The 25,665-nt window shown below is 39.0% G+C and overlaps 3 protein-coding genes across 4 annotated transcripts; all 3 read right to left on the reverse strand.

Moving 5' to 3' along the window:
- Positions 1 to 3,184: 3,184 nt before the first annotated feature.
- On the reverse strand, positions 3,185 to 5,357 carry LOC102782060 (procathepsin L-like). The gene is made up of 7 exons (XM_006798494.2): positions 5,258 to 5,357; positions 4,866 to 5,008; positions 4,517 to 4,714; positions 4,237 to 4,428; positions 3,702 to 3,867; positions 3,490 to 3,595; positions 3,185 to 3,284 (listed from the first exon to the last, which is right to left on the reverse strand). Exons 1-7 carry the CDS (start codon positions 5,355 to 5,357, stop codon positions 3,185 to 3,187), a joined length of 1,005 nt encoding a protein of 334 aa, XP_006798557.2.
- A 330-nt stretch (positions 5,358 to 5,687) lies between these two features.
- Positions 5,688 to 13,636, reverse strand: LOC102794604 (cathepsin L-like peptidase). 2 transcript variants are annotated; one of them, XM_087833177.1, is made up of 9 exons: positions 13,530 to 13,636; positions 13,133 to 13,237; positions 12,791 to 12,933; positions 12,474 to 12,671; positions 12,189 to 12,380; positions 11,733 to 11,895; positions 11,549 to 11,654; positions 11,217 to 11,320; positions 5,688 to 5,704 (listed from the first exon to the last, which is right to left on the reverse strand). In XM_087833177.1, exons 2-8 carry the CDS (start codon positions 13,230 to 13,232, stop codon positions 11,221 to 11,223), a joined length of 1,002 nt encoding a protein of 333 aa, XP_087689303.1. In that variant the 5' UTR covers positions 13,233 to 13,237; positions 13,530 to 13,636; the 3' UTR covers positions 5,688 to 5,704; positions 11,217 to 11,220. The 2 variants fall into 2 exon arrangements, with proteins under 2 accessions (XP_087689303.1, XP_087689302.1); XM_087833176.1 differs by lacking the exon at positions 5,688 to 5,704 and having other exon boundaries at positions 11,042 to 11,320.
- A 2,570-nt stretch (positions 13,637 to 16,206) lies between these two features.
- Positions 16,207 to 20,579, reverse strand: LOC102800002 (cathepsin L-like peptidase). Its single transcript, XM_087833174.1, has 8 exons — positions 20,461 to 20,579; positions 20,099 to 20,203; positions 19,766 to 19,908; positions 19,432 to 19,629; positions 19,146 to 19,337; positions 16,984 to 17,149; positions 16,764 to 16,869; positions 16,207 to 16,587 (listed from the first exon to the last, which is right to left on the reverse strand). The coding sequence occupies exons 2-8, from the start codon at positions 20,196 to 20,198 to the stop codon at positions 16,488 to 16,490; spliced, it is 1,005 nt and encodes a 334-aa protein (XP_087689300.1). The 5' UTR covers positions 20,199 to 20,203; positions 20,461 to 20,579; the 3' UTR covers positions 16,207 to 16,487.
- Positions 20,580 to 25,665: the final 5,086 nt, after the last annotated feature.

Below are 25,665 nucleotides of genomic sequence, written 5' to 3' on the forward strand. Positions count from 1 at the left end.
TTTTTGTAAGACTAAGACTGAACATTTTTTTTTTGCATTTCTGGAAAAGTTCACATTCTCTGTGTCTCAGTGTCAGTTGGCACTATTCCTTCAGTCAATACTGTTGGTTAGATCAGTACCTTCAGGCAGGCAAAGATAGGTCGAGCCTCAGCGAGGCAGAGAAGCATTGAAGGAGACACCCAACCCAGGGAAACCAGCTATTTGCACTCTTCATGTTCCTGGTAAACAGGGAAAAATTATGGGGATTTTATCCAAAAGTTGGACCCTGGTCTGCCAAGATGTTGTGCTCTAGTGCAAGCTTGCGGTTGTTGAGCCAGACCTGTTTCTAGTGAACCTCCTTTGACTTAGATCAGAGTCGTATGACTTTTCTACCAATTGGAAAAGGAAATTATAAGAAAAACAGAAAAAAGAAATTAATCCTTGTTTTTTTTTAATCCGCTAACATGTTTCCTTTGATTTGAGTCTTAGAAACGTTTACACAAGTAAACACATGGGTGAGCATTTCTTTGTTTGAGTTTGAGGCTTGGACAGCATCTTTAAGAACATAAAACATGATCAGAAGCTTCTGACAAAAAATGAAAATAAAAGAGAAGAAAAAGAGTCTGCTGTCTCACCAAACTTGAGTTTCCAAGCGTGAAGCTCCAGATCTTTCAGAGAGATGCTGGCACAGCAGGTTACAGCAGAACAACAGAAAAAACAAGCAGCAACTTCATGTTGACTGAGAAGAAGCAGAAAAAGACAGAGGCATAGCCAGCTTCTCTGCACTTTCATGGCAGGATTTGACAATATTCCAAAGACGTAGTCACCGAATGTTTGGCTTTTCCACCTCCCACAGGAGGCTAGATGGTCAGGCGCAGAAAAGTTTATGACAGTCAGTCAGACAGATAATTTTCTTTGGTTTCAAGTAATTTTTGCAAATCTCAGTTCCATAAAATCCTTATCTTCAGTTTAGTTTAATCTAAGCAGCATATTTATTTAGTATTTAAAATCAAATCTGCATTATGTCTGGGACAACACTGGATACATTTACACATGGAGAGATATTTCACTACCAGGCCACGAGCTAACCATTACATGTGTTTACAGAGATTCAACTTTAATATTTATCACTAAACATGAGCAAAAGTTCAAGAGCAGGTCTATTATTAAGTATAATTATAGAAACTGATGATTATGTATTTCTGTATTTTTATAAATTACATAAAATTGGTATGGTATGTATGGTAAATACGGTAAAGTATGAAAGGATAAAACAAAAATGATTTTTCATAAACTGTGATTTTATTTTGTGATGTACACATGTTATTTATAGTGTGGTTTCAAAGCACAATATGAGCAGTGGTCAGGGTCCAGGGTTTGAGTGATGAGCTCTGTCCACTCGGACTGGCTTCATAGCTCACTGAGCCCGCCTTCCTCCTCTGGTCTGCAGAGAGGTTTTTAAGATCAGGTTTAAACATTCATTTTTGAGAAACCATATAGTTATGGCTCGATCAGGTGACCCTGAATCCTCCCTTAGTTATGCTGCAATACACGTAGGGTGCTGGGGGACTCCCATGATGCATTGAATTTTTCCTTTTCAGTCACCTTTTTCACTCACTATGTGTTAATAGACCTCTCTGCATTGAATCGTGCTTGTTATTAATCTCTGTCTCTCTTCCACAGCATGTCTTTATCCTGTCTTCCTTCTCTCACCCCAACCGATGGCAGCAGATGGCCCCGCCCCTCCCTGAGCCTGGTTCTGCCAGAGGTTTCTTCCTGTTAAAAGGGAGTTTTTCCTTCCCACTGTCGCCAAAGTGCTTGCTCATAGGAGTTTTTCTCTGTATCTATTATTGTAGGGTCTACCTTACAATATAAAGAACATTGAGGCGACTGTTTAAAATTGAATTGGACTGAATTGATTTGAATGACTTTTGATGACCATGGTACCTGTTGAGGATTATAGTTCTCGTTAATTCTCATTAATTGTGTAAATGCTCAGAAAATAAAACAAGATCGGCACATTAATGCACTTTCAAACCCTTTTAAAAGTACCCATCTTGCTTCAGGTGTGGCATCCTCTGCCATTCTAGAATCAGCAATTAGAAAGTGTTCAGTGAAGCTTCCTGCTTTCAGGATGACAGCTGCTCCAAGTTTGTCAGCCAGCTGGTGCAGGTGTTGAGCCATGCTTTTCCTCACTGTGGCACAGTGATGACTGAGAAAGGACAATATTAGACACTCAACTCTGGGAACTGTATCGCTAGTTAAACAGAGTTAATCAGAATCCAAACATGGATGCAGTTTTCCACCTTGGCTTAAAGCACCAGATTGACCTCCTCATGAATAAAGTCACTGGAAGTCTGTGCAAGCTTCAGCGGTAGAGTTCGAAAATTATATATACAGATTGCATGTATATACATAATATTTTCTGTTATTACAAAAATACCATAAATGTCAAAATTAAAGGTAGCTTATTATCTGTAACTAAGATTTTTAATGAACAAATTCCATCATAATTAATACACACTGTGAAAGTATAGAAGACCTCCTGTGACGTTTGTTATTTTTCAAGAAAGGTCATAATCATTGTGTTACAAACTATCATTTGCTTTATTTTGGGTTTTCCTTAGCTTATAAAGTTTTTGGTTAGACTATCTATGAAGTTTTGAGGTCACCAAAGAATTTATTCTGTTTGTCTCCATCAGCTGAAGAAACTAGAAAAATGTGATGTTTGTCACACAAATTTTAAGCTAGCTAAATGCTAAAAGATATTCTGACCTTAAAATAATTGTATTTTAATAATGGAGTGGAGATCAGTATGTATGTCTCATTAATAACCATACAAATTCTGTAAGTAATGCGATATCAAACGTCTCAACAAACTGAACTTGGGAAACATTGGCTTTATTCACACAAAAGTCTCCAGAAAACTAGAAACGCATCCCGCAGGTGTTGAACATTTCTGCCTGGATGATGGATTGATCGACAGAGCACAGTTTCACAGCTTATTTATTTCTATTTTTTTACATGTATTTGCTGTAGTTATACATTTATTCCATCAAACACCTTTTCAGGCAAAGAGAGCTTCTTAACACCACATTATGTTTAGTTAAAAACAACTTGCTTAAAAAGACTGAAATAAATTCTGGGCAAACCAGATTTTCTGTAAAATCAGAAGGAAAAACTGAGGATGGATTTCTTCCGATCTTCAGACCAGAGGGTAGCTTGCTCGAGAAGCAATCCCACACTGGTTGGATTTGTTCCTGCTCATCTTAATGTATCCCTTGTCTCCCCATTTGTGACCCCAGCTGCAGAAAAAAAGAAATTACACAGTTTAACAACATTTAGCAGCTGAAAATTAGTAGTGTTCACACTAACAGTCCAAAAGCATGTGGAGAAATAATGATCTGCATAAATAAGATGCCTTTACATATTTTTGTATCAGCACTCAGTGAATGTTAGAAGTAGTGAAGTGCATGAATTAAAATACGAGCATCACATGGGAGTAAATACCTGTTCTTGATCAGCCAGTAGTCATGTCCATTTTCTGTACCATAACCCACAGCCAGCACACCATGGTCCAACACTGTCTTGCTGCAGTCGGGCTCATTGTACACTCCTGCAAATACATGTCAATCAGACTGAACAAAAGAACAAATGAAGCATTTAAATCCAATTTAAAAATGTTTCTCTGCACTTTGCAAATATTTTTTCAATATCTGCACCTGATTGGTAGAATTGGAATGAATGACGAGAAGCATCAATGCCAACAGATATCGGTCCGATAGTGGCCACAGCTTTCTTCAGGGTTTCTTCATTACTGGGTTTGACATGAACATAGCCAGTGCATTTGGCACCAATACCATCAGGCTTGTAACAGCATCGTTGACCCTAATACAGAGAACATATGCTATCATAAGTTTTTACTGTTGTAACACATTTATATGGCAAACAGAGAGTTTGCCAAAATACTGTGATGTTAAAAATAGATTTTGAAAGAAGTTAATAAAGTAGCTCATGCTGTGAGTTTTACAGGGTTTGGAGCTACCATATGTTTTGGCAGTACTGTACAGCCCTTCATGCATGGCCATTATTAACACCACTGTCTGAATGAGCTGATTTGCATTTATAATTCTGATATTTATGATATGATGATATTCAGGTGATAAAGACCTGACTGCATATATTCAAGGTTCGTGATTTAAATCACAGAAGAATCAGGTGTGTGTGTGTGTGTTTGATATATTGCTATCTATTTACCTTAGCCTTATAGGGGTAGGATGTCTCAGTGTCAATTCCTCCATTGGCTTGGATGTACTGAAGGGCCTGTTTCACCGATCCTCCGTTGCAGCCGTTGTTGCCAAAGCTCTGAGAGCAGTCCATTAACTGCTGCTCACTCAGAGACACAAGCTTTCCTGTCTTCCTGAAGTGCTGACCCTCCAGAACACCAGTCTGCAGTAAGGACAAGTCGATTTCAAACCAGACAACAGTTTTTGTTCCCCAATGTTTTTCCAAAGAACACAAAATTGTATGTACTCACTGTACTGAAGGCCCAGCAGGAGCCACACTGCTTCTGATCCTTGACTTCAGTGACATATCCCTTATCCCTCCAGTCAACAGTGTCGGGCAGATCAGTACCTTCAGGCAGGCCAAAGAAGGTAGAGCCACGCTGAGGCAGAGAAGCATTGAAGGTGTGAAGGCAACCCTGGGAAACCAGCTGTTTGTACTCTTCATGGTCCTGGTAAAAAGCAGCAAAGTTCATGGCTTTTATGCAAAAAGTTTTGGGGTTTTTTTTGCATCCTCACATGCTAATTATATTGAAAAATATTGTTGACAACTTAAATGGTTAATTGGTCAAATCTAAATGATATGTCTTTTTCTGCACATACCATATCGGCAAAGTGTGTCATCCCAAGGCGGTAGGATTTCAAACCCTGGTCTGCCAAGATGTTGTGCATTAGCACAAATTTGCGGTTGTTGAGCCAAACCTGCTTCCGGTGAGCCTCATCTGACTCAGAGTCATATGACTTTTCTACCAATTGGAAAAGGAAATTATGGGGAAAAAAGAACAAAAGAAATGAATCATTTTGTATTTTAAACCCGCTAACACATTTCCTTTATTTGCGGTTTTATCATCTTTAGCACAAGTAAAAATACAGGTGAGCTCATCTTTCTTTCTAAATGTGAGGCTTGTACAGTATCTTAAAAAACATAAAACATGATCAGAAGCTTCTGACAAAAAGAAAAAATGAAAGAGGAGAGAAAGAGTCTGCTGTCTCACCAAATTTCAGTTTCCAAGCGTGAAACTCCAGATCTTCCAGAGAGATGCTGGCACAGCTGGCTACAGCCAGAACAGCAGAAACAACAAGCAGCAACTTCATCTTGACTGAATACAAACAGAAAATAAAGAAATCCTTTGTGACTTACAGGAAACTTGTGTTTCTGATGAAAACTGATTTTTTTTTTATTCTTTCTTGTTTTAAAATGTTTTCGTCATAATATTGCATGTCACTTTCATTTGACAATATCCACTTTGTCCCATTTTATTTGGGAGTTTCTATCTTACCTCCTCCAGAAAAGTTTTTCTGAAATTATTATTTTTTTTCATCATAATAACTGAAAAGTGTATTTACACTTTTACAACTAAACTACATGTTTAGTTATCTGTGATGTAGTTACTTACCTATCTCAGTGTCCGTATCTGTTGTGCAGCGTGCAGTATAATCACCTGTGGATGATATAGGTCTGCGTCTGAGAGGAGTTCTTATATAGTGGGCTACTAGCATGACTGCGGTATTCCAGGTCAGCACAGGTGTTTGTAAAGAAAGTGAAAGAGCGTGAAGCGGTGGAACAGAAAAAGGTGGAGCTGTACATTAACAGTCTGTTACAGTCTCAGTCTACATTAACTCAGGCATCCAGGACACTGTAGTTTAAAATGAAGGCAACAACTTTTTGGTTAACAAAACCAAACAAAAGAACCAAACATAAAGCAAAAAGAAATGCAATTGCCTTCATTTCAAGAATTTACAGAAGATCACATGACATCACTCACTTAAGGAAACATTTTATTTATGCTCACTCAGCAATAACAAGGAGCGCAACAGTGAATGATCTCTTCTGTAATTTGTTACAGATATTGACAAGTTTCAAAAGAGGTTGTTAAGGAATTTTTGGCTTTTCCACCTCTCACCATTGTTGAATGGAAGTTAGATGATAAGGTGGAGGAACCTTCATGACAGTCAGCATTCATTATTCTTCTTTGCTCTCAAGTAGTTTTTGCAAATCTCAGTCCCAGACTCTAAAGTATTATTTTGTATTTGAGAGAAAGATCAACTGAGTTTATTTGACATTTACAAGCCAGAAGCCATAGAAACAATTATTATCCGAGACCCCATGTCAAGAACAATTTATTTTGAATTATTTAGCCAGCTGGAAGTATTTTATGTCAGACAAAATATAAATGACGTCTGACATATTGCCACAGGAAATGAGGTTGAAATGTGCTCTGTCTCATGTTATCTATAAAAGCTCAGCTTGTCTTTAAACCATATTCTCAGCCAACTTAATGTGTCTGAAAAACTACAAGTAAAATAAAGCAAGCTCTTCATAACATTACAACACCTTTCACATATTTTGAGGAGATTACAATTTATTGTCAAACACAAGGGGATGGGAAGTTAATCTAGTTCATTAAACAATTAATCTGCAACCTCAAATACTTCTAGGACCTCCTTAATCCCACTGACACGTCTTCCATGGAGGAAGCAGAGTCAGGGGACGAAGGAGATGACTCATCTATCTCTGGGGGTGAGGTCACTGAGGTAGTTAAACAATTCCTTGGTGGGAGAGCCCCTGGGGTGGATGAGGTTTGGCCTGAGTTCCTGAACGCTCTGGATGTTGTAGGGCTGTCTTGACTGACACGGATCAACAATGCTGCGTGGAGATTAGGGGCAGTACCTCTGCCCCTGCTTGGTCTGAATAGCCAGCAATAAGTCAGACTTGTTTCCAATAAGTGATGGAGTCTGCAAGGGCTGCCCTTTGTCACTGATTCTGTTTGTAATTTTTATGGATATAATTTCTATGTGTAGCCAAGTGGCGGAAGGCTTTCACATGGGTGGTCTCCAAATCTCATCTCTGCTTTTTGCAGATGATGTGGATCTGTTGGGTTCAACAGGTGATGGCCTCCGGCTCGCACTGGAACAGTTGAAGAGTCCTCAACAGGTACCATGGTCATCAAAAGTCATTTCAAACAGTGTGAAGAGGTGGGAATGAGAATCAGCACCTCCAAATCTGAGGCCATGGTCCTTGGCCGGAAAAGGGTGGAGTGCCCAATCTGGGTTCCTGTTCTAAGTGGAGGAGTTTAAGTATTTTGGGGTCTTGTTCATGAGTGACAGGAGAAGGGAGCAGGAGATTGACAGACATATTGGTGCTGCGGCTGCAGTGATGCAGACGCTGTACCAGTCTGTTGTGGTGAAGAGATAGCCGAGTGTAAAAGCAAACTTTTTTTACCAGTCAAATTACGTCTCTTCCCTCACCTATGGTCACAAGCTGTGGGTAGTGACCGAAAGAATGAAATCATGGATACAAGCGGCAGAAATGGGCTTCCTCCGAAGGGTGGCTGGCTACTCCCTTAGAGATAGTGGAGTTTGGTGAAATCTCCCAACATTACCCTTCCCATGGAGGCTGAGGAGAGTGATGGAGCGATAGATGTAACACATCCTCAGGCACCACTGCTTCCCACTTAGAAGCATGCCAAGCCAACTCTACAACATCCTGAGCCTTTAGGAATTCTTTCCCTTACTCATTCGCCTAACAATTTTCCAGAGTCGCTTAGAGACTATCGCTCGAGTCACGTTCCACTTGGCAGCTGCCTCCATTCAGACTCAGTTTATCCATTCTCCCTCAGAATGCTGTTGAAGTTTTGCTGGGGGTAGGAATTGAAGATCTATCAGACCAGGGCTTCCTCCAGACACTCCAAGGGCACCCAAGCATCCTCCCATGCCATCTGATCAAGCTCATAACCAAGTAACAATTAGTTGGCAGCACACCACCTCTCTTCTCCTGAGTGTCCAGAACATAAGGCGTATCTAATAATACAATTACAAAGCTGATGAACCTGTGGTTGTCTTGGTGTCACTTGTGGGCATCTGAATGTGGTGTTTGTTATGGAAAACTGTCATAGGCACCGAAATCTAATAAACAGACTGCTATTCGGGTTCACATCAGGTAGGCTGATCCATAACCATAGAAGGGCCTACCTTTAATGGCTTGTTTTAATTAAGTAGGAGTGTCTATATGGTATTTTATAATGCTATTTCCTCAGGCAGAATAACATTTCTCAAAATGCATAGCTAACCTCACCTGGTCCAACAATAACGGATAGAGTTACTTAGTGAGAGTTGTTAAGCTTTGAACTGAAAGTGGAATAACTCTTAGTTGACAATAATATGAGCTTCTGTCACATAATTTAGGGAGGGTGCTGCTGCTGCTTCGCTTTCTCCGGCTTTTTTTCTGAATGATGCAAACAAAAAAGAAGCTTTCATTTCACAGTTGCCAGGGCCCCTCTTAGGTGGTGACTTCCACTTCCCCCACTACAACTACTGATAACAAATGTGAGAAACAGCTTCTTCTCTGAAACTGTCAGACTTAAACTCTGCCAAACTTTTTCTTGAACAAATACAGACATACCAGGGACTCACTATGTGCAATAACAATTTCCTGGTAATAAACCCTTGTTGTGTGCAATAAAGATCTATAGCAGTACACAGGTTTTTGCACACCAGCAACCATTGCACTTCAAATTGTTCATGTGTTATTTATATCTTTTTTCCTTATCTCTTTTTTTTGGGGGGGGGGGGTTACAGTTAAGTGGGGATATGTGTGTTCTCTTGTGTTGCGTTTTGTTTTGATTTTTAAATTTTTATTTTATTTTATTTATGATTTCGTTCTCAATATGTTGATAATATATAATATACATTATAATAATTATAATCTAGTACAATATATAATAATAATTTTACCTATAAAGTAAATTAAGCAATTACAAGAAAGCTTTCCATTTCCATTTTATAAAATGTCACTTATCAGTTATAAGATTAGAATATTTTTTTTAAAAAAATCATCAAATCTCCATCTCTGAGAGTGTCACAGTCACATTTCTTTTTGCGCTTTGAAAATAAAGCAACACGTTTGATGAACAACCTCTAGCGCCCTCTTGTGACGCCCCCTTGTATTGCCTTTAAGATTGCACCATAAACTACAGAATGTGACCATTTTGTTATTTGTTTCTAAGGCTATTTCACCACAGTGGCCAGTTTGCATTATTCAGCTATAACTGAGCCAAATCTTCATGCTGCTTACAACTGCATGTGTCTCTTTTCCATTTTTTTCTGGGATAATTCAGTGTTCTCTCTCTGACTTTGATGCATTTTCTCTCCCTGACTTATTCTCTGGCGAATAGTTGAATTTCATCACTTTTAAACATGTGGATAAATCTCTTTACCATCAGAGTTTTATATGACATTTCAAGTGGAAGCAGGATTGTTCAACAGGAGAAGTCCATCTGCTTTATGACAAACTATTCCACCGTGTAAAACCACCGTGTAAAACAGAATTGTGTGTGCAGCTGAATTGTGTGTGCAGCTGAACTACATGGTGTGCAGTTTGGTTTTTTGCAGTTTGGTTTTTTGCTTTTGCTTTTGGTTTTCGTTTTGGGGTTGGGGGGGGTCCATGACATCCCTACTAACCTACACTGACCTGTCCAGGATTTTCATCTAAATTTTGAAAAACACAAAATTGTTCCACTTCACTTTATTTAAAAGGCTTTTTAGAATTTGAAAAATATAAATTCTGCAAGATTATTGGGTATAAAAAGAGCATTTTAGAAAGACAGAGTTTCTCAGAAGTAACAATAGACAAAGGTTGATCAATATGCAAAAATGTACAATTTGTGGAAAATTGCAGAAATTGTAAAGACTCATCATCAAAGGATCTGGAATCTGGAGAAATATTTTAGAAGTGTTTTAGAATCTGATCAAGTAAAATAAACATTCCTTTCCCAAATCTGAGATGTCAACTCCTGATTTATTCTTTCTGCAGGAATGGATTATAGAAAATAAAACTAAATTGAAGTGAATCAACTTTTAAATTTGTCAGGGTGACCCAGTGTTTTCAGTTTTGTACTCTTATTGAGCTTTGATGTCATCATGGTTGATGACTGCTAGTGTTTTGGTTTCTGTTCTGTACTTCTCGCTTTCTAGTTCCTTTTTGTCTTGTGATTGCTAGTTCTTAGGTTTTGGTTCCTGTGCCCGTCATGTTTAGTGTAGGTTTGCAGTTTCTTACTCTTGTCCCTGTGCTCTGTGTTCCCTCTGTTCACTGTGTAGTCCGTGCTGCTGTGCCTGACATGTGCTTCCTGTTTTATTTTGATAGTCTCGTCTTTCCCGTGTAACTGTGTTTCCACCTGTTCTCCTTCCTCTCATTGTCCTGCTTGCGTTTTATGCCCTGTGTTTCTCTCTGTTTCTGGTCGCGTTGTGCTCTCACCGTGCTGAGTTTTCTCCCTTCGTGTTCCTGTCTTAATTCTAGTGCATAGTTCCTGGTTGTCCTGGTTCATGTTGCTTAGTTTTTAGTGTCTTGAGTCCACTTTAGTCCTAGTTTTTATGTTTGAGGTTTTGGTTTGGTTTTTTGTGAGTTTATTTTATGTAAAGTTTTCCCAGTAATAAACCTGTTGCTTTAAATTATTCCATCTCTGAGTCCTGGGTTTGGGTCCTACAACCTGGCAGCCACACCACACAGCATGACAAAATTTGCGTTCCACTCCAGATACAAATCACAACTGTTTCAGAATATTATTATTTACTTGAAAAACCCATTGCTAGCTGATTTTTCTTTTCTGGAACCCGTTTTCTGATTTATTTTAAAAAATGTAAAAATAAATAAATACAATCTGTCAATCTGTGTTGATAGTCTATAATCTGAAAGTGTACAAAATGTCTCCAGAAAGCTAGAAATTTACCCACAGGTGCTGAACATTTCTGCCTGGATGATGGATTGATCAACAGACCACAGTTGATTTATTTTTGCATGAATTTACAGTATTTATAAATTTATTAGCACAATTGCAGGAAAAGAGAGCTTCTTAACACCACAAATAAAATGATTTTTAGTTACATAACCCAGTTAAAAACACTGAAATAAATTTCTGTCAAATCAGAAGAAAAAAATGAGGATAGGTTTCTTCCCACCTCTTCAGACCAGAGGGTAGGTTGCTTTAGAAGCAATCCCACACTGGTTGGATTTGTTTCTGCTCATCTTTATGTATCCTTTCTCTCCCCATTCAAGGCCGAAGCTACAGGAAAGAACAAATGAGCAACATTTAGCAACAAAAAATGAATAGCGTCCACACTAGACATAAGGACCTATATAAATAATATGCATTTACATGTGCGTGCGTGCGTGTGTGTGTGTGTGTGTGTGTGTGTGTGTGTGTGTGTGTGTGTGTGTGTGTGTCAGCACTCACTCTTAGAAAAAGTGAACTGCATGAATTCAAATATGAGCATCACATGTGGGTATTTACCTGTTCTTGACCAGCCAGTAGTCATGTCCATTTTCTGTACCATAACCCACAGCCAGCATAGCATGACTGAACCATGAGGTTTTACATGAAGGCTCGTCATACACTCCTAGAAATATATGTCAGTTAGACAAATGAAGCACTTCACATTTGATTGTTTTCAACTTAAAGGTTTCAGTGTGTGCACCTGATTGGTAGAACTGAAACGACTCGTGAGAAGCATCCACGGCAATAGATATCGGTCCAATGGTGGCCACAGCCTCCTTCAAAGCATCTTCATTCGGACTTACATCAACATAGCCGGTACACGTGGCACCAACAGTTTCAGGGTTGTAATGGCAATTTCCTTCCTAATACAGAAAAAAAGATGCTATAATTTATTGTGTTTGTCATAATTATATTCACAAAAAGAGCATTTAGAAAACACCGTGATCTTAAAAATGTGTTTTGAAAGAAGCCAGTAAAGTAGCTAATGCTGTGGGCTTCATGTGGCTTGGAGCTAATATGTGTTTTGGAAGTACACAACTTCATACACTTTCATGATTAATAACACTGTCTGAATGAGCTGATTTACACTTCTTCTCCTTCTTATATTAGTATTATGATTGTCAGGTAATGGTAATTATTTTTTCATAATGCTTACCTTGGCCTCATAAGGGTAGGATGCTTCAGTGTCAATTCCTCCAGTTGCTTGGACGTACTTGAACGCCCAGTCCATCCAGCCTCCACCGCAGCCATGGTTGCCAAAGCTCTGAGAGCAGTCGACCAACTGCTGTTTACTCAGAGACACCAGCTTTCCTGTCTTCCTGAAGTTCTGACCCTCCAGTGCACCAATCTGCAATAAGGATGAGTCTATTTGAACCCAGACAATAGTTGAACAAACTTCCAATTTTACAGGATTAAAGAACACTGGGGCTTATGTACTCACTGCACTGAAGGCCCAGCAGGAGCCACACTGCATCTGATTCTGGACATCGGTGACATATCCCTTATCCCTCCAGTCAACAGTGTCAGGTAGATCAGTACCTTCAGGTAGCCGAAGGAAGGTAGAGCCGCGGTGATGCAGAGAAGTATTGAAGGAGCCAAGGCAGCCCCGGGAAACCAGTCGTTTGTACTCTTCATTTTCCTGGTCAAGAGGGACCAAATTTATCAGTTTTTAGTTCAAAAGTTTGTTTTTTGTTTTTGTTTTTTTATCCTTACAATTACAACTAAAAATAATGATGACACATCTTTTTCTGCATATACCATGTCAGCAAAGTGGGTCATCCCAAGTCGGTAGGACTTCAAACCCTGGTCTGCCAAAATGTTGTGCACTAAAACATGTTTGCGGTTGTTGAGCCAGATTTGTTTCCGGTGAACCTCCTCTGACTCAGAGTCATATGACTTTTCTGCATATTGAAATATAAGGGAATTATGAGAAACAGAATAAAGGAAAATCTATTAATGAATTTTAGGGAAAAGGCATATTTCCCTTTATTTCCAAAGTCTTTCAAGTTTGAGGCTTGTACAGTATCTTAATGTCAACAGAACACAATTAAAAAACAAAAGGTTTACATCAAAAAGGAGATGAAGAGTCTGCTGTCTTACCAAACTTGAGTTTCCAGGCATGAAACTCCAGATCTTCCAGAGAGATGCTGGCACAGCTGGATACAGCCAAAACAGCAGCAACAACAAGCAGCAACTTCATCTTGACTGAACACAAGCAGAAGAAGACAGAAATCCTTTGTGACTTACAGGAAACCACACAGGCAGTTTCGATTTTGTTTTTTTAATGACAGTTTTAAAACGCACTGTGTCATAATGTTGGATGTCACTTTCGTAGCGTCACACTATTCACTTTGATTTTTTCTTCGACTATTTGTTTCACATCTCTCGCCAATTCTTTCCAAAATTAATGACTCTCTGCTTTTTTTCATCAACACATTGCTGAAAAGTGTATTCATAATTGTCTACATGTCTAGTTAACTCTACTGTAGCTACTTACCTGTACCGTCTGACTCCGTCTGACTGATAACCACCTGTGGCTGATATACGACTGTGTCAGAGGGAGCTTGTTTATATAGCCGACTATAATATGACTGCAGTACTCCAGTCAGGTCAGGACAACACAGAAAGAAAAAGTGTCAAGCACTTAAGTACAAAAGGGTGGAGCTAAACATTGAGAGTGAAAATAATTTTCCAAAGAGGAAGTCACAGAGTGTTTGGCTTTCCCCCACAGTGTTAACTGGAAGTTACACAGTCATGTGGATGAACCTTAATGACAGAATTCTTTGGTCTTTTTTCTCTCAAGTAGCTTTTGAAAATTTCTGAGGTGTTTTTGGGATTACTGAAAAAACACTCAAACTTAAATATGTTGTACTGTGTTTCCCTCTCCTGCAGGTCTACTTACAAAATCCATGCTGCTACTTTGCTAAAAGCCCAGAAGCAGTCAGTATGTGTCCACACTTTTTGAACAACATAAATGGTTTACTTCAAATGATTTAAGCCAACTGAAAGCAGGATGAAATGTGTTATATCTTATGTATAAAGTCTCTGAGTTTTTATACATAACATGTATAAAAACTCAGCTTGTCTTCGAGAAATATTTTTACTTGATGTGTCTGAAAAACTACAAATAAAATTAAACAACTCAAATCAAGCAAGTGGACAGATACTGAATCTACTACATGAAACACAGTTTGAAATCAAGTTGTTTATTTAACAAGTTACAATCTGACTTTGACCTTAGATTTGTTTTTGTGAGCAGAAATTCCTTCCTCAGGTGTATGACTCATGATTATTTCCCATCACCACAAACCGGTTGAGGCAGTCTGACATCACTCCCAGAGGTTACTTCTGCTGAAGATTTCTTCCTGTTAACCATCTGTTGGTATACAGCAACACTTGCTGAATGATTTGTTTTGCATCTCCAACTGCTATTAGGCAAGATAACAATAGTCATTTGTTATGAAGACCTGTAGAGTCAAATATTGTGATCTGGGATTTTTCTGCACACATCAAATGACCTACATCACCTGGCCACATAACTGTTTGTCAATGACTTGTCAAATATCAAATGTTTCTTAAACTCAATGAATTAAAGGTAAAAGTCTGCACTTCAGTTGCATTTTGAGTGTTTGATTTAAAATGGTATGGATGGACAAAACCAGATGAATTGTGCCTCTATCCAAAAAATTACGTGTATGTGACATTACTCTGACATAGAGTTTGCTTCATCTGTGTAGAGAATCTTCTTTCTAAGGTTTCTGATGCCTGAGGTGTTTACTAAGCACACAGTCAGTGTACATCTCATGGATCTTTGTTGTTTCATCCTGGACAGTGTATCTGACACTCACCAATCCTCAGCCACCTTCCTTCTGTTTAGGAGCTTCCTTGTCCTCACATATGTGGCTTCTATCTCCTCCTTTGGCCAGGTTATTACTGTAGAGCTTATCTGACAACTGGCAGGGCGTAGGTTTTGATTGCCCAGATCTTGTTCTACCCATTCAGTTGACTGACTAATAATAGCAACTTCTTTGTGGTTCCCGTTCACTGTAGGATTTCCAGGTACTTCTAGCTATTCTCAGTGTCTGGATTTTTGCCTTCTGGCAGTGGATCTCCTCAATTCTGATTACTTTCCATCTCTCTACAACCCCACATTAACGCCCAACTGTACTAATTTTCTTGTTTATGTGTGCAAAATTAGGCTGTGTAGTGTAGGCAACAGATAGAGCTGTTTTTGTTTTTAATTCCACCTCTTTTTCTGTGTTTGTATTCTACATAATTGATATAACCTGAGTACATTCATTAGAATCAAAATATGGAATGAAATAACATTTATATTTCCTTGCACTAATATCATTTTACTGCATCAATTGACCCAACTGCAGCAGCACAATTCTCTTTTATTACATAAAAAAATACTCAAAAGATACTTTTTGCTTTCTTATTTTGAGTAAGTTTCAGAACCTGTACTTTATCATTTTTAATTGAGTAAAGAAGTTAAATCAGTACTTCAGCTCTTACCGTACTTCTGCCTAATGGTGAAAACAGCATTGGCAGTTGTGGCGGGGCATGGTCCGTGACTTGGCTGCGGGGGAGGCTGACATACCTGAGGTCAATCAGCTCATCACGCCTCCCCTATATTAAACATGTCGGGACCTGAGGTTGTTGTTGTGTGTAGGACGCAGCTGAAAAGCTATGAAAAAGATGTGAGTTGAAGAGACAACAACTGAATAAAGAAGCGTGCTGGAAAGTGCAAGTATGTGGTTGGGTCCATCATTCCTCTCACAATAGTCTATCTAACTTAAAACCATGATTGCAAATCCTATCAGGATTGATCTCTGACTTGTGCTAACTTTTGTTACAAAAAGGAATGGATGAAGGTGCATTACTCAGCCTTTTTGCAAGCTACTGCTTCATTATAGAGCAAATTTTCTGATCAAACAAATACATTATATTTCTCATGGTGGCTGTACAGGAAAAGCCAGGGACGGATCACCAGTCAACTTTTTTCTTTGGGGAACACAGAAGTATAAAAAAATAGAAATCCCACTGGTGCTGAGCATAGTGGACTGATCAACAGACCAAAGTTTAAATGCTAAAAAACACGTCTTGGTTATTAAGCCATACACTACCAACACAGTGAAATAAACACAATTACTTTTATTAAATGTCAATGTGAAACATTTTGTTTATTTATTTATTTATGTTTCATGTATTTGCAGTCTTTATGATGTTATTTCATTAAACACTAATGCAACAAAACGAGAGCCTGTTGACACCGCAAACAAAATGACATTTAGTTACATAACTTGGTAAAAATGAGCACAATTGCAGGAAAAGAGAGCTTCTTAACACCACAAATAAAATGATTTTTAGTTACATAACCCAGTTAAAAACACTGCAATAAATTTCTGTCAAATCAGAAGAAAAAAATGAGGATAGGCTTCTTCCGACCTCTTCAGACCAGAGGGTAGCTTGCTGCAGTAGCAATCCCACACTGGTTGGATTTGTTCCTGCTCATCTTAATGTATCCCTTGTCTCCCCATCCAAGGCCGAAGCTACAGGAAGAAAGAAATTAACAACATTTAACAGCAAAAAATGGGCTGTGTTCACACTAACAGTTCAATAGCATGTAGAGACATGATGATCCGATTGTTAATCCATAAAAAAAAGTCTTTATGTATCTGTGTATCAAATATAAATTTAAATATAACCATCACATGTGGGTATTTACCTGTTCTTGACCAGCCAGTAGTCATGTCCATTTTCAGTACCATAACCCACAGCCAGCACACCATGGGTCAACATTGTGCTGCTGCAGTCGGGCTCATCATAAACTCCTGCAAACACATGCCAATTAAACTGATAGATGTAAAGAACAAAACTATTCCCATTTCTTTTTCAATTTTAAGACATTTTTCTTGGTACTTTCAATTGTGTTTCAATGACTGCACCTGATTCATAGAGCAGAAAAGACGGACGAGAAGCATCAATGGCCACTGATATTGGTCCGATGGTAGCCACAGCTTCTTTCAGGGTTTCTTCATTAGCTGGTTGCACATCAACATAGCCGGTGCATGTAGCACCAGTAGATTTAGGGTTGTAACGGCAATCTCCATCCTAATACAGAGGAAATATGTTATAATTTCTTGCGTTGATCGCAACACAGCATATAAAAAATGTGATGTTGAAAATGGATTTAGAAAGAAGTCAATAAAGTAGTCATTGTGGGGTTTATTACTTGGACCTATAGTATTTTTGGAAGTACTGTAAACTGCTTCAAACACTTTCATGCTTAATAACACTGTCTAAACGAGCCAATTTGCACCCCTGATTCATATATTTATCAATAATAATAATGAATAATAATGAAGCTTATGCGTATGTTCTATAAGGAAGATCTGTAGTCACACATCTGTCTGCTTCCCAGGTGTTGGCATCTAATCTAAGCTTTGCATCACATCCACTGTAACTTCTGCTGTAAAGCTTATTGTGACATAACTGGTCTGGTCCAATCATATTTCTGCCAGCCTTCTTCAAGCCAATCAACCTTCACTCCGCATACTGTAAGTCTCTCTGGCATCTGTCATTTTCCCTTGCAGATGCACCACACCTTCACCACCTCTTGCTCGTCACAGGCTTCATTCAAGCCTCGATCTTCATCGCCACCACCAATTGTTCTAATCCCTATCACCTCTGGGATTCTGGTCTGCTTTGATGGGCCATCAGAGTCTAACAGCCAAATAACTGAATTCTGTATATCAATAAATGATGTTCAGTTCCGTCTAATAATCTCTCCTTATTGAAATAATAATAATAACTTTATTTATTTATTCAGTTTTCAAAACACAGATTTACAAAGGGCTTCACAGTTCAAATAAAAGGTGCACGTTGAAGACAAGTGTGCAACATACAGACACATAAACAGTCACATGGTCAGCCATACCGACAGATCTTCTTCCCACATACACATATACATACTTGTATTGTTTCAAACTATGGCCAAAATTGAAGGGGAATGGATTAAGGAAACACTAACCAATAGAAATGAGTTTTCAGCATTTGCTTAATAATAATAATAATAATAATAATAATAATAATAATAATAATAATAAGATTAATAAATAACCAACCTAATTGATTGAGGAAGGCAATTCCACAATTTGGGCACTAAAACCTCAAAAGCACAATCACCTCTCCAGAGTGAGGGAGGGATTAGAAGGCCCTGGTTAGACAATCAGAGAGGCTGGCTGCATTGATAAGGTGTCAGAAGCTCTGCTAAATACACAGGAGCCTGTCCACATAGAGCCTTTTATGTTAATAACAGAATTTTAAAGTGGATTCCGAATTTTATTCGAAGCCAGTGAAGGGATGCAAGGATAGGTGTAATATGTGACTGTCAGCTAGTTTTAGTTGGCAGCCTTGCAGCTGTGTTCTTAACTAATTGGAGACTGGTTATGGAAGACTGAGAAATGCATGTGAAAAGTGAACTGCAATAATCAAGGTTTAAAGTTGTAAATTAAAGTGCATACTAAAAGTTCAAGATGATTGAAAGGTAAAGGTCTGATTTTCACAATATTTTTCAAATGAAGGAAACAAAACTGGGTAACCTTTGAGATATGAGTTTTGAAATAAAAGTGATGATCAAAAGTGACACCAAAGTTTTTTGCAGATGATTTGAAATGATTGGCATGGGGGCTAATGTACTGACTAACGTCCTTAGTGGGCTGAGCACTAGAACCTCAGTTTGGCCCAGGGGTAACATATATAAAGAAGCCCTGGGGCAGGTGCAGATGAGGACATTGATTGATACATTGATTTATATGAATTCTGAATTATCTGTTTGATAAGTATGATGAAAACCATTTGAGAGCAGTACCAGAGAGGACAACACAGTTTTGTAGCCTGCTAATAAGGGTAGCATGTTCAACAGTATCAAAAGCTGTTGAGCAGGACATTTATCTGAATGTATTATAATATCATCAGTAAAGTTATCATAAAGTTATCAAGCTGATGATAGTGAGATGGCAAAGTGCTGAGGCTTGTATAAATTCAAAGATCATGATTTAAAAGGAATCAGGTGTGACATGTTTTTGACATATTGCAGTCTATTTACCTCGGCCTCATAAGGGTAGGACTCCTCAGTGTCAATCCCTCCATTTGCTTGGATGTACTGGAAAGCGTAGTCCATCAGGCCTCCATCACAACCTTCATTGCCAAACTCTCCAGAGCAGTCGACCAGCTGCTGCTTACTCAGAGACACCAGCTTTCCTGTTTTCCTGAAGTGCTGACCCTCCAGTGAGCCAGTCTGCAAGAAAAATTAGTGAATGTGAAACCAGACAACAGTTGAGCAAAGTTCCCCATGCTACAAAGGCAAAGAACAGAAAGTTATTTCTACTTACTGCACTGAAGGCCCAGCAGGAGCCACATTGCATTTGATTCTCAACATCGGTGACATATCCCTTATTTCTCCAGTCAACAGTGTCGGGTAGATCAGTACCTTCACGTAGTCGGAAGAAGGTAGAGCCGCGGCGAGGTAGAGAAGAATTGAAAGAGTGAAGGCAGCCCTGGGAAACCAGCCGTTTGTACTCTTCATTTTCCTGAGAAGAGGAACAGAGTTCATGGGATTTTTATTTAAATGTTTCTATGCATTCTTACATGCATATATGCATTACAAAAAAGGTATTTGTGAAATTGTAAATGGTGAGGAGTAAAATCTGAATTTTGCACACATACCATATCAGCAAATTGGGTCATCCCAAGGCGGTAGGACTTCAAACCCTGGTCTGCCAAGATGTTGTGCACTAGCACATGTTTGCGGTTGTTGAGCCAGATCTGCTTCCTTTGAGCCTCATCTGATTCAGAATCATATGACTTATCTACCAATTGGAAAAGGAAATAGTGAAAACAGAACAAAAGAAAATACATTGGTAATGAATGTAAGAAATAATCTGCTAAGAAATTTCCCTTTTTACACAATTTTAACATATTAGGGTGAGCTCACATTTCTTTCCAAATCTTCCCAAGGATCAACAGCAATAAAAAGACTAAAAGAGTCTGCTGTCTCACCAAACTTGAGTTTCCAGGCGTGAAACTCCAGATCTTCCAGAGAGATGCTGGCACAGCTGGATACAGCCAGAACAGCAGCAACAACAAGCAGCAACTTCATCTTGACTGAACACAAGCAGAAAAAGACACAGATTCTTTGTTACTTACAAAAAAACAGACAACTTGTTTCTGATGTTTTTCAGTTTTAAAATGTTTTCTGTCATCTGTCATTCTGGCATCTACTCTGCCCATTTTCTTTGAGTTTTTATTTCACCTTCCAATTCTTCCTTAAATGAATGATTCTCAGGTTTTTTTCCATCAGCATGTTACTGAAAAGTGTATTTACACTCATCTATGTGTCTATCAGTGCTGTAGCTGCTTACCTGTCTCAGTGTCCGTGTCTGTCACGAAGACGAACCATCTGCGACTGATGTACGTCTGTGTCAGAGACGAGTTCCTCTATAGTCGACTACAGTTTTCCAGTGAAGTCAGGACAGAAGTGTGCAAACAAAGCAAAAGAATGTAAATGCACTGAAACATAAAAAGGTGGAGCTTACCATTAAGAGTCAACACAATTTGTTTGGCAGTGTTCCAAAGAGGAAGTGTGACTTTTTTACCCGCCCCCACAGTTGTTCACTGGAGGTTCACTGGTTGAGTAACATTCATGAAAGTCAGCATTTAGTCTTCTTTGGTCTTCAATAGTTTTTGCAAATCTCTTAGCTGTGTTTGGAATTATGGAAAAAAACAGTCCCAGACCTAAATTGTGCTGTGTTTCTTTCTCCTGCTGGTCTATGTACAAACAATATTTTCACTCAATTGCTAAAAAGCCATATAAGCAGCCAATATCTGAGTCCACATTTCAGACTTTTTTAACAACAAAAATGATTTTGAAGTATTTAAGGCAGCTGAAAGTAGCCCAGTATGAAATGTGTTAGCTTGTCATTGAGCAATATTCTCAGCCATCTTCGAGTGTCTGAAAATCAGTGAATAAGATAAAGTAAAACAATGCAAGCAAATCCCCTCTCACAAATTTATAGTTAAACACAAGGGTATGTAAACAGAATCTACAACATGGAACATAATTAATCTGCAATCTTAATAATAAAGTTGTTTATTTAACAAACCAGATAAGGCCAGGAGGTTGACTGGAGCTCATAGAGAAAAATGTAAAGAACTGAAGCAGATAAATGTGTAACTATACTTTAAGTGTCTGTGTAGATTCTCAGTTATCCAGGTGTTGGTAGTATTGAGCTCTTGAAATGAATTGTCAGAATTCTTGGCTTTTTCCAACTCCCATAAATGTTCACTAGAGTTGAGGTAGGGTGATCTGGTGGAGGAACATTGATATCAGTCAGCATTTCTTATGAGAGAAATAGATGAGGTTTTCAAATATTAAAAGGCAACTGTTGTTGTTTTGATGGCACTTTTATTTTTTGTGTTACATGCTGTTGAAATGTCAATTTAATGAGTCACCACACTTCAAAACCAAGCACTCCTTGAGCTGGTCCAAAGGTCTGTAGTGAAGAAGTGGAGAGCTGGAGCTCGGTACTCCCTGGTGTTTCATTTTTCCTGTGAGATCTGAAATGTTTCAAGAAGTCTACACACCTTCATGTAGCGGGTGGCTAAACCTTTTTAACATGTATGTATCGCACCACACTGTAGAGTACCCTAGATTGTATAGGAAAAGGCTATATGCTGGCCAAAAAACATTCCCTCAGTCAGTTCTCCTTTTTGCAGAACTGCAATCATCAGTACTCAGCAGCGATGTGGCAGTGTCGTGGCTGAAAGCGAAAGGTGACAAATGCAAATACACTACCCCACTGCAAAATCTCCAGTGTTAAATTGACACTAGAAAAGTGTTTATATGTGTCCACTCTTTTGAGTGTTAAATTAACACTGACAGTGTTATATTTTAACAGTAACTTAGTCAGTGTTAAAGATTAACAGTGACTAACATATAAAATTACTAGCATTTTATTTATTTTCCAATTGACCACTGGAGATTTTGCAGTGCACTAGCACGCAGATACTAGACGCGTCACACCACTCTGGACTCGACCAGCAAGGCCAAGTTCACTAAATTAATAAACTTGAGTTGTTATAATTCTTATAAAACTTTAGCTCTATATCAAGGTTTATTTAACTGGTACATTCTTTTCTCTGTCCTTAACTTCATTTAATTAATGAATCTGAGATAAACTCCAGACTAAGAAAGAGTCCAGTCTGTTAGTCGAACCTCAGCTACAGGAGGAACAATACAGTTCTCGTCCTGGTCGTGGAACGCCGGACCAGCTCTTTATCCTCTTAAGGATACTTGCCTGTGCATGGGAGTTTGCCCAACCAGTCTACATGTGCTTTTTGGACTTGGAGAAGGCATTCGACCATGTCCCTCGGAGTGTCCTGTGGGAGGTGCTTCAGGAGTATGGGGTGTCTTGCCCATTGTTACGGGCCATTCGATTCTTGTACAACCATTGCAGGAGCTTGGTCCACATAGCTGACAATAAGTCAGACTCGTTTCCGGTGGGTGAGGGAGTCTGCCAGGACTGCCCTTTGTCACCAATCCTGTTTGTAATTTTTATGGACTGAATTTCTAGGCCTATCCAAGTGGCGGAAGGCTTTCACTTGGGTGGTCTCAGAATCTCATCTCTGCTTTTTGCAGATGATGTGGATCTGTTGGCTTCAGCAGGCGATGGCCTCCAGCTCGCACTGGGACAGTTCACAGAGTGTGAAGAGGTGGGAATGAGAATCAGCACCTCCATATCTGAGGCCATGGTCCTCAGCCAGAAAAGGGTGGAGTGCCCACTCTGGGTCAGGAACGAGTTTCTGCTCCAAGTGGAGGAGTTTAAGTATCTTGGGGTCTTGTTCACGAGTGACGGGAAAAGGGAGTGTAATAGAAAATTTCTATTATTCGCATTTAAAGTGTTAACGTGGTTATGCATATGCTTAGTTGTGACATTGTAGCTGACTGTTCAGTGAAAGTTTCTAAAACTAAATGAACTTATTTCAGCTACAGCAGCTGGAGAAGACAACTCCCTTTACAGGCGCTAATAACGCCAAGGGCACAAAACAGCATACCTATTGTTCCATTAGGTTTCATAGCGAGGCTCGTGATGTGTGGTATGATCGGTTTGTAACTTCCTCCCTCTTCCTTGGAATGCATAAAGGAGTGAGAGCACCACTTGTGGTCAGCCAAGTAGCTTAGAGTCTGCAGAAGTTCTTTTTTTTTCACGCACACAATGAAAATGTGCTCATAATCGAGTTGGCGCTCCGTATTTTGAGGGTAAAGAGCTTCGTTCAAGCGTTACTGTCTGGATTGATATATTGCCGGATGATGTAGAGTGCAGAGGGGTTTTTTTTTGCAGCATGCTTACACATACACATGATAATAATAATAATAATAATAATAATAATAATAATAATAATAATAATAATAATAATAATAATAATAATAATAATAATACATTTTATTTAAAAGCGCCCGGACAAGCTGGAGGAGGTGGCTGGGGAAAGGGAGGTCTGGGCTTCTCTACTTAGGTTGCTGCCCCTGCGACCCGGCCCCGGATAAGCGGAAGAAGATGGCTGGATGGAGATAAATTTTCACCAACTACAGAATGCCCAAGAAAGTAAAACTGTTTCTGAAAAGATAAAGCAAGAAATGTTATTTAAAGAAAAAAAGATCAAAACAAGATCAAAGACAGCAGCCGTATGAAGGGGATGATCTGATTGTTATGGTTTTCTCTCTAAGTCCACAGGATGTTTACTGAATTGGTTATTTGGAACTACATAAATATATCTGAATTAACTTGAACAGTATGTTACAGAACAGTGTGAGTGCACTGAAGGCCCACCAGGAGCCACACTGATTCTGAGGAGGAGCTGGTGCTCTGGTGTCCATGAGCTGATGTTGGATGGCATGTGATCAGTTGGTTAGCTGAGCTGTATGCTAGATTAAGGCTACCAGACTTCACACACTACCTAAAAATTCTTGCTTGCTTACACTTCATTACTGTGTTCCTATACGTTTACATTTGCCAGTCAAATCATCTTTCACTTTTGCATCTTTATTTTTTTTTTAGTGCTTTTGATGAATGATTCAGACTCACAACCTTTCAAAAGGCACAAAATACTAAAAATAAAAACAGTAAAACTGTAAATGGAAACATTAACCAAAGAATGTTACTTTAAAAAAATAAGTTCAAACACAGAGGAAACCACAAACGAGACATTTCTTTACAAAATGAAGTTTCCACTTCTGAAACTTCTTGCCCACAGCTGTTATTTTTCACCTTAGGTTTGCGAGCCAAATGTCAAAGAAGCAGCCAGTATGTGAGGGCGCATCTCATTCCACATTTCAGACTTTTCTAGTTAGTTTTGAATTATTTAGTCCGGCTTAAAGTAATTTATGTCAGCTGAAGCTCAGCTAATGTGTCCAAAGAACCATGAATAAAATTAATAATAATAATAATGGATTGGATTTATATAGCGCTTTTCAAGGCACCCAAAGCGCTTTACAATGCCATTATTCATTCACTCTCGCATTCACACACTGGTGGAGGCAAGCTACGGTTGTAGCCACAGCTGCCCTGGGGCAGACTGATAGAAGCGAGGCTGCCATATCGCGCCATCGGCCCCTCTGGCCAACACCAGTAGGCGGTAGGGTAAAGTGTCTTGCCCAAGGACACAACGACCAGGACAGAGAGCCCGGGAATCGAACCGGTGACCTTCCGGTTACAGATACGCTTCCCAAGTCAAGTTATTAAGAATGTTATACTGATTCTTAAGCAAGAATCAGTATAACATTAAAAGCCCCTTTCACATATTTTGAGGAGATCATAATTAATTGTTAAACACATAAGTTCTGAATGAGGTGAAGCAAACAGGCGCTATTTTTCAGTAATCTTTACAAAAAAAAAATACATAATTTGGGATGATGATCAAGTATTCTTTCTGTCAGGTACATAACTTCAGTTAAGTTAAGTTGTTTGTTTGTTTGTTTGTTTTTTAACTGGTATACTACATGCTACAAGGGAACGTATGCTGTGTCATCACGCCCCTGACTGAGAGAGAGGCTGTATCCCAATTCAGGGTCTGCAGCCTTAAAGTACGCAGCCTTAACGGTACTCAAGGGCCGCGTACTCAAAGATCGCAAAGACCGGAAGTGCGAGGCTTGTAAGCTTCTGAAATAGGACGGTCTAGCTGTATGTGTGTGTCATACAGCATTGTTTGGCAGAAATGAAGGAGAACATATTTTGTCCATTTGTTTGTTTGTTTCTACATGAGCTGTGTTTAATTTGATATCTGAGACTGAGACCACAGGACTGTAAAACATGATTGTTGGGCTTCATTTCTGTACTGAACAGTCATTTTAAGATTAGATAGTAAATAACAAATAACTAATGTTGTTCATGAGACTAAAGTCATCTCACTTTAGTAATGTAAATATAATATGGCCAATATTATAGTAATTATATTAATCATTGAGACAGCCTTCGTCGCGTCGCTGTGACGTAAACGGCCTTAAAATGCGGCCTTTAAGACCCCGAATTGGGACACAGCCCTAGAGTGTACCGCAACAAAAGTGGCATCCG

This window comes from Neolamprologus brichardi, chromosome 19, assembly GCF_056152115.1.
Source record: "Neolamprologus brichardi isolate AB-2024 chromosome 19, ASM5615211v1, whole genome shotgun sequence".
NCBI classification, from domain to species: domain Eukaryota; kingdom Metazoa; phylum Chordata; class Actinopteri; order Cichliformes; family Cichlidae; genus Neolamprologus; species Neolamprologus brichardi.